Below are 13,114 nucleotides of genomic sequence, written 5' to 3' on the forward strand. Positions count from 1 at the left end.
GGCCTAATGTGAGGAAACCTAGGGGTCCTGCCACCTCATCCCTCACAAGGCTTCACATCCACAGAGCCTCCAGGCCTCTCCCCCAAGGCTCCCCACGCCCCCCAGCCAGGCCCACCACGTCACCCTCACTGCACTTACTTACTTTTCTCCATTACAAGCTCAATTTAAAAAAGACATACACAATTACTATTTATCAGGCACCAGTCAGGTGACACCAAACCAAGACCACCCTCATTTTGCAGAAACTCGATCTCCTACGTCGGATTTTCACTTTTGGCTCCCCTGGATGAACCGTACCCGTCTGCAGGAAGCCTGCGTGTGTCAGCTCTCCCACCACTGGGGTTAAGTCCGCAGAGATCTCCTCATACTCCAGCTTGTTCATCTTAATCCAGCCGAATTTACGTTGAAAAAGTCTGACATATAACTTTTGACCGCTAGCTGCAACAAAGTTAAGAAAAATAGTGAAAAACATTCTATTTCTTCTCAAAAACAACATATACTACCATTTACTTTTGTAAACCAAGGTGAGTAAAATATGCTCTGTTAGAAGTACACAGAGGCTGACTCAACCAATCTCCCAAGAAAATCATTTTCTTCCTTAGGAAGACATAATTCATTTCAAATACAGAATCCCATGGGGATGTCTCCTTGGTCCGTGTGCCTATCACGGAAGGACGGGAGGGGCCCGAGGGTGCAAAGCCAGCCCTGCACCCCTAATTGTGTAGGCCTTTGGAACTGAGACTCCCTTTTCTCTTCTGTTATAAAAGCGGGGATGGAGGAGGGCAGTAACCATCTTCCCATAGCTGGGGAAAAGATTAAACACGAGGCGTTCAACTGGTGTATAAACAATAAAAAAGTTCCAAAGTTGGTAATGAGTACTGGCCACCTGAAAACCTAAGACCCGGATTCCCCACTTTATAGCATTTCTACTCCCTCAAGAGAAACCCTGCAGAGTTCCAGTTATTTTGTTCTCTGCTCTTGGTTTAATAGGCATTATTCCATTTTGGGTTGAAAATCATCTGAAAAGGATTTTCAAAAAAAGTCTAGCTTTGGTAGGGTGGCCATCTATAACACAGGGATCTCTGCCAGGCTTTTGAATTAACTCGGTCTCAAGTTTTCCTATCACCCAAATTATCTTTAAATTTCTAATTCTAAAATGGTATGGGACTTCCCTGTTGGTTCTGTGGTTGACTCCAGGCTTCCACTGCAGGGGGTGCAGATGCGATCCCTGGTCGAGGAACTAAGATCCCAAGTGCTACATGCCGCAGGGTATGGGAAGGTAAGCTAAGGTGTAGCACAGTATGGTAAAGTACAGTACAGTGAAGTAGGGTGAAGTAAAGTACAGTAAAGAACAGTAAAGTAAAAAAATGGTATGACTGTAACAAATACATACTGTATTTGTCACTTCAACATTTATTTCCCTTTTTTCTTTAAAGCAGCAAAATCGATTCGCAGTAGCTATTTTCACACAGAGACACTGTAGATGGTTCTCCATGGAGAGCAAGCCACAAGAATCTGCAGAACTTACACTAGGAAACTGTTCCTACTTCTCAATCATACTGAAGCCCCAGGGCCACCAACTACTCAAACAAATGATCACATGAACACAAGCAGCACCCAGTCAAAGATGGGTGACCACCCTGGATACGAGAGTCAATAAGCTGTCAATCACACCTACATCCAGAGGAGGCCAGTACAAATAGAGACGGACGCTGTCCACATGGACACTTTACAAAACTGTGCACAGAAGTATCACCCACTTGTCAAGAGGTTACACAAGAATACATACATGTATATGTATAACTGAACCACTTTGCTGTACACCTGAAACTAACACAACATTGTTAATCAACTATACTCCAATATAAAATAAAAAGTTAAAAAATAAAAAATTAAACCTTCAAAAAAAAAAGTAACATAAATGGAGCCATAGTGTCCTTGTGTGAATGTAAAACAGAAGCCTTTCCCTTAAACATTACTGGTAATGTTCAGGGTTTGTTTGGTTTTTTTTTTTACTCTACTGGGACTCAGACCTACTATTACTAGGGGTCAGCATGGCCCCCAAGGAAGCTTTTCCTACTCGGGAGGGACTCAGTTGCACAGAGCCGTCAAAACCCTTTGGATGAGCAGCCAATAAGGTGAGGCTTTTGCTCCAATCCTGTGCTACTGGGTTAGAGCCACCACCAGCTGCCACAGAATTGAGGCATGTTTTTAAATGTACCAACTTACAAAAAAAGAACAAAAAACAAACAAAAAAGACCAAAAGAAATTTAAATGTACCAATTTAGCTTCCCATTTCCTACACACCCTGACTTAAAAGGGAGAGTCCAGGCAACTAAAATATTGTTGGAAGAAAAGAATATGACTGAGTATACCTTGGTTTGTTTTTTCCTGCATTTTATTTTATTTTCATTTTTGAGGAAAGGGCCTGCGAAAACAACAAAACCACCTAACAGTAACTTTGATTACATGCCGGAAATGCAAAGTACACTTTTCTAAGTCATATTGCATTTTTTTTCCCCTAATCTGGGAAAGGCTGTTTTACAACCATCAAATATACAAAAAAAAAAAAAAAAAAGACAAACAGCTGCTTCCATTACAACCAAAGTACAGCTTGTTAGAATGATACTGCAGGAGCAGACATCACCAGCCCCCAAATCTTGTCTCTTTTACAGGCATATCCTTCTCTAGCTGAACTCCGTCGTTGGCTCTGATTTCCATGCGTACTCCCAGGGGACTCCCCAAAACCACAATGACTACTTGTGGTCACGAGATTTCTGCCCATCACATCTCAGACCAAATCGGGGCAGCAAATGGGAAACAAAGCCTCGAAAGCAAACAGGTTCAAGATACCTGATAACTGATGAAATTTAGTTACAATGCCCTTCTCGTGTTCATCAAAGAGCATCCTGTCTTCTTCACTCTCAAACACAGCTTTCAGCACTACGAGAAAACTCCGAAGGTAGTAAGGATGGTCCAGTGGCACCGGACTTGTTACACAGGAAACATCACAGCTTGACCCCTGCTCCAAAGGAATTTGGTGAGTGATTTCATTTTTTAAGTTACTGTCACCTTCCAGACAAAGTGCTTGGCTGTTATTCCATGTAGAAGCATCGTGTGTAGAACTATGAGATTTCACCTCCCAATGTGACTGGGTTGCAGCTTCTGAAACAACAGTCACTTTTACCTCTTCACAATGACCTGCCTCACATTTTTCAACACCTTTACCATCTGCTCCTTTGATACTCTCCTGCTTTGCACGATGGTCCTCTGAAGCAGACTTTAATTTATGCCCAAGAGTTAAATCTGGTGAAAGTAACACGGGAGCATTATCTGAGAAGGCGGGGGTGAGAGTTGATTTCCCACACTCCTGCGCAGCAGTTTGGCCTCCTGCTTCCATTATTTTAGTGCCTTCCACAGTCTGTTCGGGACTGCGTGCTTCCTCCAGAGAATCACACGCAAACATGTTTTCCTTTTGAGAACTGTTCTCCAAAAGCTGATCCTGGCCATCCATCTCTGAACACTGATCAACCAGGCTCTTAACCCCTGTGGACAAGGAACTCTGTGGACTCTGAGTGGTGAATCCTTCATTCTTATCTATTGATCTTTTAGCCTTTATATATCTTCTGGACAATTTAGATGACAGGCTTCCCAGAGGGATGACTTTTACATTATGATGTGTCAGCCCATCTTGACTTCTGCACACTGAGTCACCATTACTCTTAAAATAGGGGCTGGTCTGCTGTTTTGTACCCATTTTTGCTGAACCACTTTGGCCAGGGGTTAAACTGACCTTTGACAGTGATGACTTCTCTGGCGTTATATCTTCTAAGCCAATATTGCTCAAATCTACTGTGGGCACATTTGAACTTAAGCCAACATGCCCGGGGTCACCTGCAGTGACATCACCATTGTCAGCACACATTTCATCAAGGTGCCGGTTTAGCTCGTATCTTGGCACCATTTTACTACAAATGGGGCAGGCAAGTTTAACAGGAGGTGCGTTGTTAAAAAAGGCAATAATAGAGTTGGATTCATTTTTCTTAGTTTTGCCTCTTGATAAACTTCTACAAGGTCTTTTTTTCAACGATTTCCCTACAGACATCATGAGTATTAGAAAAGCTGCGCGTTTCCAGTAGTAAAACACAGGATATCACCAGGCAAAGATAGCAGTGGTTTACTTTTACTTCCCTGAACTGAAATAATAAAAACTGGGGTTCTGCTGGACTTCATGTTATTCATTTAAGTCAATTTCTTCTTCCTACAAAATAAAACACGTGAATTAAGAACACTTTTATGAATTCAACAACAGAGCGGGTAAGTAACTCTAAAACGTGCCACGGCAGTATCTCATCGGATGAGGAAAAACGCTAGGCTTGGGACGGAAGACCAAGGCCCCACTCTCAGCTGTCCACGCGACCTCAGTATGTCCCTTAGCCGCGAAATGACACGCGGGTAAGTTCTAAGACTTCTCTTTAAGATCTAAAATCAGCCGTTCTAAAAAGGGAGAACATCTGACTATGTCCTTTTCTAAACTCACCGCATCAGTAACTTTCTCCAGGAGAGGGCATGCCTATCCCGCCCTCACAGGCCTGCACAGAGAATCGCCCCAAGTCGCGGGCATCTGTCCACACGCCTGGAAACCTTACTCCCCACCCCCGCCCCGTCCCCGATCACGCAGCTCCGGCCGCAGAACCTGCGGCTCCGGCTCGGGCTCAGCCCTGCCCTCCCCTCTTCCGTTTCCCCAGCTCGCCCACTCTCCCCCCAGGCCCGGCAGCCCCGAGCAGCCCGCGCTCCTCCCTCGGGCCGGGCGCCCAGCACCCGGACCCTGCCGCTCCGCACCTCCTACCGCCTCCTCGCGCCAGGCATTCTCAGCCGATCCCCGCGGCTCGGCCGCCACAGGCTCGGCCAGAGGAGGCTCGAGCGATCGATCGCCCCTCCCTCCCTCCTTAAAGGCTTCCCGGAAGGTCCAGGCAGGCAGAGCCGGCGAAGCTCCAAAGAAACTCTGCGGCTGCTGCCTTTCGCACCTGGGGGTTGCGGGCCTCCGGGAATCTGGGCAGGTTGCTGGTCGGGGAGCATTCGGTGGCCAGGCCTCCTGGGAGGAGACACAGGCGTGGACTCGGTTTAGCCAGCAAGAGGATGGCTCAGTGCGTGCTGGGCTTCCCCGAAGACATGCTGTTCGCTGCCCGATGCAATAGATGCCAGTAACCTCAAGAGCAAAGCATTAGATCAACAACAAGATCCTACTGTGTAGCACAGGGAACTATATTCAATATCTTGAAATAACCTATAATGAAAAGGAATATGAAAAGTATATATATGTACATATATACACTTTGCTGTACACCTGAAACGTAAATCAACTATACTTCAATTAAAAAATAAAAATAAAAGAATAATAAAATGTAGTCAGTTAATTAGGGAGTGGTGAGTTTGGGTATTTCTTACTCTTATTTTTAATGTAGTTTAATTTAGTTGGTTTTAATATAGTTTGTTTTCTTGGTGTTGATATATTTTAATATGGCGAGGTTACATAATTTAAAATAAGGGCTATGTTTAACAGCAGCAAAATTACTGAAAGTTTATCACTCAGCCCTTGAGCACTGATGTCAGCTGTTTCCAGCAGCCCCTGACTGTGACTCAGATGGAAGCTTTCTGAGCACGGGACACCTGTCTGTGGTCCTTTACCACTGCCTACGGCAGTGGCCAGCGCTGTGTGATTACTCCATAAACACGTGTCGAGTGAGTGCATGAATAAGTAAACAAACCAAAGAGAAAAGGGATGTGAACTGGGAATTATATGTATTGAGTGCCTCCCTTGTGTCAGGTAATGTCCTTGGCCCTGAGGATGTGGGTTTGGGCCTCTGCGTTAGTATTGTGTATTCTGCATCTGCATTAATCAGATCTCCTTAGGAGAGAACATTCCATTTTAATCTTATCAAGGGTCACAACTCCTTAGGAGATAATCTTCCTTCTTAATCTTGTGAGGGGCCACGATGACCCATGACCCACTGCTCACTTGGTATGCATAGATCCGGATTGTGTAAACTGTCAATACTGTGTCATTTAATGTAGAGCCTTGTGTCTCAAAAACTTACATACCTGGGCCTTGACCTCTAACAGAACAGTTCTTGGAGGTTTCTGAGAGGCCTCAATTTGGTTCGAATAAAATTTTCTTTTTCTTTCTTAGATCGACTGATTAAGTTTTTCGTCGACAGTACTTTGAAAAGAAATCAAGCAGAAACATCATGGTGGGGGCAGGGAGGGGCATTCCAATTTGAAAGACTGGTAAGGAAAGGCCTCACTGAGAAGGTACCATTCCAGCAGGCTTGAAGGCAGTGGGTATTCCAGATTAGAGAACTGTAGGCAGAAGAAACTGCCTCAGGGAGTATACCAGCAGCATGTCCGAGGTAGAGGCTTGCTTAGCAAGTCTAAGGACACCCAGGAGGCCAGGAAGACTGGAGCAGAAGTGAAGGGAGAGAGGGCAGCTCTTGTAGGACAATGGTAGGGAACTTCTTTCTGTGGAGGGCCAGGTAGTCAATATTTTAGGCTCTGCCAACTGGTCCCTTGTCCCAGTAGGGTCTCTGGTTCCAGTCTGCAGTGTGTAATGTGAAAGCAGCCATAGACAATATGTAACAAAGGAGTGTGGCTGTGTGTCAATAAAACTTTATTCACAAATAGAGTCAGCTGACCAGATTTGGTCTCTGGCTATAGTTTGCTGACACCTGAAATAATGCCTTCTGTGTCATTATTATAAATTTAGTATCTGCTTTGAGTGTGTTAAGCAAGATATGGTGGGAGTAGGGAAGGCACGGAAAACAGAAGCCAAATGAAGAAATCCAAGGATGCTGGTGCCTGGGGTCAGAGTACTAGCATCACAGCTGATAAGAAGTAGTCAGGAATATTACTCAGCCATGAAAAAGAACAAATTCATGCCATTTGCAGCAACCTAGATGGACCTAGAGATGATCATACTAAGTGAAGTAAGTCAGACAAAGTCAAATATATGAAATCACTTGTATGTGGAATCTAAAAAAAAATGATACAAATGAACTTATATACAAAACAGAAACAGACTCACAGACAGAAAACAAACTTATGGTTACCAAAGGGGAAAGGGGGAGAGGGATAAATTAGGAGTTTGGGATACAGACTACCTTACACAAAATAGATAACCAACAAGGACCTACTGTATAGCATAGGGAACTATATTCAATATTTTGTAATAATCTATAAGGGAAAAGAGTCTGAAAAAAATATATATGTATAACTGAATCACTTTGCTGTTCAGTTGAAACTAACACAACGTTATATATTAACTATACTTCAATAAAAAATAAAAAATGTAAAAAAAGTAGTCAGATTCTGGATACATTTAGAAGGTATAACCAACAGAATTTGCTCATGGTAGAGAATGTAAGTTATGAGAAAAGGAGCAAATTCAAGGACTGCTCTTATGTCTTTGGCTTATCACCAAAGGAGGATGGAGGGGAGAGGTTTACAGTTCAGTTTTAGATGTGTGTCTTAGTTCATTCAGGCTGCTATGACAAATTACCATAGACTGAGTGGCTTATAAACAATGGAATTTTATGTCTCACAGTTCTGGAGGCTAGAAGTCTGAGATCAGGGTACCAGCATGATTGGATAAAGGACCTCTTCTGGATCCCAGACTTCTCACCATGTCCTAACATGGTGTAGTGAAGCAGTCCCCAACCTTTTTGGCACCAGGGAGCAGTTTCATGGAAGATAATTTTTCCATGGATGGGGGTGGGGATGGTTCAGGTGGTAATACAAACGATGGGGAGTGGCAGATGAAGCTTTGCTCACTTGCCTGCCTGCCGCTCACCTCCTGCTTTGTGGTCCAGTTCCTAACAGGCCACAGACAGGTACTGGCCCAGGGGTTGGGGATCCCTGGTGTAATGGAAGGAGCTAGGGAGCTCTGGGGGGTCTTTTATAAGGACTCTGATCCCATTCATTAGGGCCCCACCCTCATGGCCTAAGCAGCTCCCCAAGGCTCCCCCTCCTGACACCATCCCAATGGGCATTAGAATTTCAACATATGAATCTGGGGAGGGTAGAACTCAAACATTCAGATCACAGACACGTGTAAGTTTGAAATGCCAGTTAGACATTCTTGTGGCTAAAAAGACACTTAAATTTATTAATTGAATCAGGTGAGGAAATATAAACTTGGGAGTCATCAGGGTCTATTGGTATTAATATATGGCACCACGGAGTGACTGTAGATAGAGAATTAAAAGGCCAGAAAGCTGAACTCTCCAATAAGAAAAGGATGGGAGGTGCGGATGAGGCAGCAAAGGGGTCTGAGCTGCATCCAGAAAACAGGTGCGCAGTATGTGCTGAGGATGGGGAGTGTCGGATGCAGCTAGAAGGAAAGTAAGATGAGGGCTGAGAGCAGCATTGACCCAGCAGTGTGGAAGGCACTGTTACCTGACAGAAGACAAAGCTGTGGAATGGTGATCACAGAGGATTCAGGAAAGAATGGGGAGGTAGGAATCAGAGACAGTGTGGGGACCCATTCAGAACCCTGGAGTTGGTGTGAGGATTATTTTAAGTTGAAGACATTGGGATTCAACAGAGGCAGCAAGAAGCCTTCTCAGAGCTTATCTTGCCTGACAGAAAGCAGAGACTTCGGGGAATGAGGCTGCCGTGAATTCCCTCTTCAGGGTGGCTTCTATTACCAGGAAGGAGACCAAGAGTAAACCTCCCATAAATTCTCTCTCTGGGGGAGTTTTATGGCCTCAAAGAAGATGCAAAGACCCCTGCACCTGAATTTGCCAGCATTATCACAAACTTTCTTATCTCCCATTTGTACTTCTAGAATCCCATTTGCTTTCTCCTACAGCCTTTTCTATCACCTTTCTTTTCCCTGCTAAATTAGGTGTATAAATCTCTAACGTTAACTATTTACGCAGCTGCTTCTTTTGTAAACTACAATAGGTATATGAATAATTTCTCCTGTTAATCTGTTGTCTTCTGTCAGTTTAATTCACAGGCCCCCAGGGACTAAACCTAAGAGGGTAGAGGAAGAGTTTTTCCTCTCCAACACAGAAAGTATTAGATAACTCTTTCAAGAGTTTTAGTAGTGAAGGAGAGCAAGGAGGTAGAACAGAACTAAAGGGGGAAGTGGGGTAAAGAATGTTGTTACTTAACAAATGCTGGAGAGTGTGGAGAAAAAGGAACCCTTCTACACTGTTAGTGGGAATGTAAATTGGTGCAGCCACTATGGAGAACAGTATGGAGGCTCCTCAAAAAACTAAAAATAGAGCTACCATATGATCCAGCAATCCCACTCCTGCACATATATCTGGACAAAACCATAATTTAAAAAGATACATGCACCCTAATGTTCATTGCAGCACTATTTTTTTAATTAATTAATTTTATTTTTACTTAGCTGTGTTGGGTCTTCATTATTGCGTGCAGGCTTTCTCTAGTCATGGCGAGAGGGGGCTACTCTTCGTTGTGGTGTGCAGGCTTCTCATTGCGGAGCACGGGCTCTAGGCAGGTGGGCTTCAGTAGTTGCAGCATGTGGGCTCATTAGTTGTGGCTCACAGGCTCTAGAGTATAGGCTCAGTAGTTGTGGTGCATAGGCCTAGTTGCTCCATGGCATGTGGGATCTTCCTGGACCAGGGATCGAACCCATGTCCCCACATTGGCAGGCAGATTCTTAACCACTGTGCTACCAGGGAAGCCCGCAGCACTATTTGCAATAGACAAGACAAACAATCTAAATGTCCATTGACAGATGAATGGATAAAGAAGATGTGGTACATATATAAAATGAAATATTACTCAGCCATGAAAAGAATGAAATCATGCAATTTGCAACAACACGGATGGACCTAGAGATTATCATACCAAGTGAAGTAAGTCAGAAAGAGAAAGACAAATACCATATGATATCACTTACATATGGAACCTAAAATATGACACAAATGAACATAGCTACAAAACAGAAACAGACTCACAGACATAGAGAAAAGACTTGTGGTTGCCAAGGGGGAGGGTGTTAGGGGAGGAAAGGAATAGGAGTTTGGGATTAACAGATGCAAACTATTATATATAGAATGGATAAACAACAAGGACCTCCTATATAGCACACGGAACTATATCCAATCTCCCAGGATAAACCATAATGGCAAAGAATATGAAAAAGAATGTATATATACATATAACTGAGTCACTTTGCTGTACAGCAGAAATTAACACAACATTGTAAATCAACTACACGTCAACTAAAAAAAAAGTGTTACTTAAGAGGGAAAAATTAAAATATGTTTATATGCTGATAGGAATGATCAATTAGAGTGAAAACTTGAAGAAGCAGGAGACAATGTTCTTAGGTGGGTGAGGTGATGGGATGACATTCACAGGTGAAAGGGTTGGCCTGAAGACCTCATCCATCTTAATAGGAGGCAAGGTGGAGTTCAGGCACCAGTTGGGGGAGATGTGCAGATTCAGAGGAGGGGACATGAGGAAGTGCTCTGATTGCTTCTATTTTCTCAATGAACAGGAAACAAAGTCATCTGCTCTGCTGAGAGTCAAAATGAGGCAGAGTTTTTACAGATTCTTAGGAAAAGGGAAATACTATCAAGTGGTCACCCAGGAGAGTGGGAGAGTGAATGAGCAAAGAGAGAATGACTGTCACCAGCATTTAGGACGTACCTGAAGTCAGTGACCATGAAGAAATGAGGTCCAGCAACAGAGCTGCGTGTTGTTCTCAAAACTACATTTAGTCACGTGGGTGCAGACAGGGAGAAGGTACAGAGGTAGGTTTGATCAAAGTTGGGTTTTTTGCCAAGAATGTAGGAAGAAGCAAGAGAAAAGCAAGGGAGCTGAGTGTTTATGCTGTCGACTGAAAAATAACGCACAACCTAAAAGAAATAGACTCATAGACATAGAGAACAGACTTGCAGCTGCCAAGGGGAAGGGGGGTGGGGGAGGGATGGAGTGGGAGGTTGGGATTAGCACATGCAAACTATTATATACAGAATGGATAAACAACAAGGTTATACCGCATAACACAGGGAACTATTTTCAACATCCTGGGAAAACCATAATGGAAAAGAATATTAAAAAAAAAGAATGTCTATATATGTGTATCACTTGGCTGTACAGCAGAGATTGGCACAACATTGTATATCAACTATACTTCAATTAGAAATAAAATGAAATAAAATAAAAACCAAAGACAGGAGTGGAGTGGTGTAGGGAGGCAGTGGGAGAGAGTGGTCTGGAAGTGGCAATGAGAAGCAAAGGCATCTAATCCATCCACCTCCAGGCCAAGTGAAGACTGGCGGGAAAATAAAACAGAAAACAGCCACCATTTGAAAAAGCTGCTGAAGAAGCCATGTCCTCAGGGGAGATTCTGGTTTTTCTTAGTTGTAGGGATTAGTAGATTTTTGGAGCCATAGAATCACTTTCTGGGATGGTGACTCTTATGTTTCCGGTTTCAAAATAATGTTCAGAAATTCATAAGACAGGCAGACTTCTGCTTCCAGCTAAGACAGAATAAAAGGAACTAGAGGTGCACTCGGCTTTAAACAACTAGACAACCAGATAAAATGTATGAAACGATGATTTTGGTCAGACTGCGGTCCCTGAGAGGGGTAATAAGCAAAATCAACGATCAGACAAGCTTGCTGTTTGGAGGCAGTTTCCAGGCCAAAGCACACACAGTCTTGCTGAGTTTAGACAGAAATCGGAATCAGGGCCAAGGTGGCTAGAGCTTCCGAGGGGAGGAAGCTGAACCTCTCAAGTGCTCCAGAGATGTACAGATGGGACCCCTTGAGACTTTGGCTGAATAATGATCTATGCATTCTTAAAGCTAAAGAAAGAACCACCAGAGAAACAATAGGCAGACCAATTCCCAGAGCCCTAGACTGAATGCTGCCCTACACTCACCCTAAGTTTAAAAGAAAGCCTCAAAAGGATACAAATGATGATACAAGAAATGAAACTGCCCAGCAAAACAAAATTCAAAGCTATTCATGGGAATGCAATAAATCCAGTACCCAACACAGTAAATGTTGCAGTGCCCTGAGGAAACTCTGGCTGAACTGTTCAGTGAATGGTTTTTGAGCACTGGTTACCTATGTGGGATAATGAAATTGGATCCCTCCCTCACACCAAATACAAAGATCAAGGCTAGGTGGATTAAAGTAACAACTGTGAAAAGCAAAACTTCAAAGCTTTTAGAAGAAACAATAAGAGAATAACCTTATTATCCTCAAGGGTATTACAGGATTCCTTAAATAAGACAAAAAGTGCTACCCATGAAAATTGATAAATATGATTATGGTTAAGAACTTTCTAGTAATGGCCATTTCCATTTCCGGTAATGGCCATGCAGCTTGCATTTTGTTGGGCTATCACTCTTGCAGATAACAAGGATAAACAATGTAAAAATTATTAAAAAATATAAAAATTATATTTTAAAATGTTTGGTTATAATTTTAAACAAATTATAAGGAATTATAAACAAACTGTTAAAAAAAAATGTCTATTTGAAAACACTGGAGAATGGGGACTTCCTAGGTGGTGCAGTGGTTAAGAATCCGCCTGCCAATGCAGGGGACACAGGTTCGATCCCTGCTCCAGGAAGATCCCACATGCCGTGGATCAACTAAGCCCATGTGCCACAACTATTGAGCCCATGTGCTGCAACTACTGAAGCCCACGTGCCTAGAGCCCATGTTCCACAGCAAGAGAAGCCACCAAAATGAGGCGCCCAGTGCACCACAATGAAAGTAGCCCCCGCTCGCCACAGCTAGAGAAAGCCCATGTGCAGCAACAAAGACCCAAAACGGCCAATACATAAATCAATTTATAAAAAAAACAAACAAAACTAGAGAATGACCAAAGTAGGCAGAAACTGCAGAGCAGTAGCAAAAATAATAACAATGTATTGTTGGGTTTGTAACACGTAGGTGAATTATATAAGACAGTAGCAAAAAGGATGAGAGAATAAATGTAACTATACTGCTGTGAGGGTCTTACATTTTATATAAAGTGGTAAAATATTAATTCTAAGTAAACTTGATAAGTTAAGGAGTCATATTGTAATTCCAAAACAACTACAAATTTATAC

At 43.1% G+C, this 13,114-nt stretch overlaps 1 protein-coding gene across 4 annotated transcripts in view; it reads right to left on the minus strand.

Moving 5' to 3' along the window:
- FAN1 (FANCD2 and FANCI associated nuclease 1) overlaps positions 1 to 4,829 on the minus strand; it is a 30,204-nt gene extending 25,375 nt beyond the window's left edge. Inside the window, exons 1-3 of one of the 4 annotated variants that reach the window (XM_057720332.1) lie at positions 4,541 to 4,828; positions 2,854 to 4,261; positions 298 to 438 (exon numbers count right to left, since the gene is read on the minus strand). In XM_057720332.1, coding sequence (XP_057576315.1) covers positions 298 to 438; positions 2,854 to 4,108 — 1,396 coding nt within the window. In that variant the 5' untranslated portion in view covers positions 4,109 to 4,261; positions 4,541 to 4,828. Of the gene's footprint in view, positions 1 to 297; positions 439 to 2,853; positions 4,262 to 4,540 lie in introns of all 4 variants that reach the window. The other 3 variants (XM_057720333.1, XM_057720334.1, XM_057720335.1) reach the window with 3 other exon arrangements.
- Positions 4,830 to 13,114: the final 8,285 nt, after the last annotated feature.

Source organism: Hippopotamus amphibius, chromosome 2 (genome assembly GCF_030028045.1).
Source record: "Hippopotamus amphibius kiboko isolate mHipAmp2 chromosome 2, mHipAmp2.hap2, whole genome shotgun sequence".
Classification (NCBI taxonomy): domain Eukaryota; kingdom Metazoa; phylum Chordata; class Mammalia; order Artiodactyla; family Hippopotamidae; genus Hippopotamus; species Hippopotamus amphibius.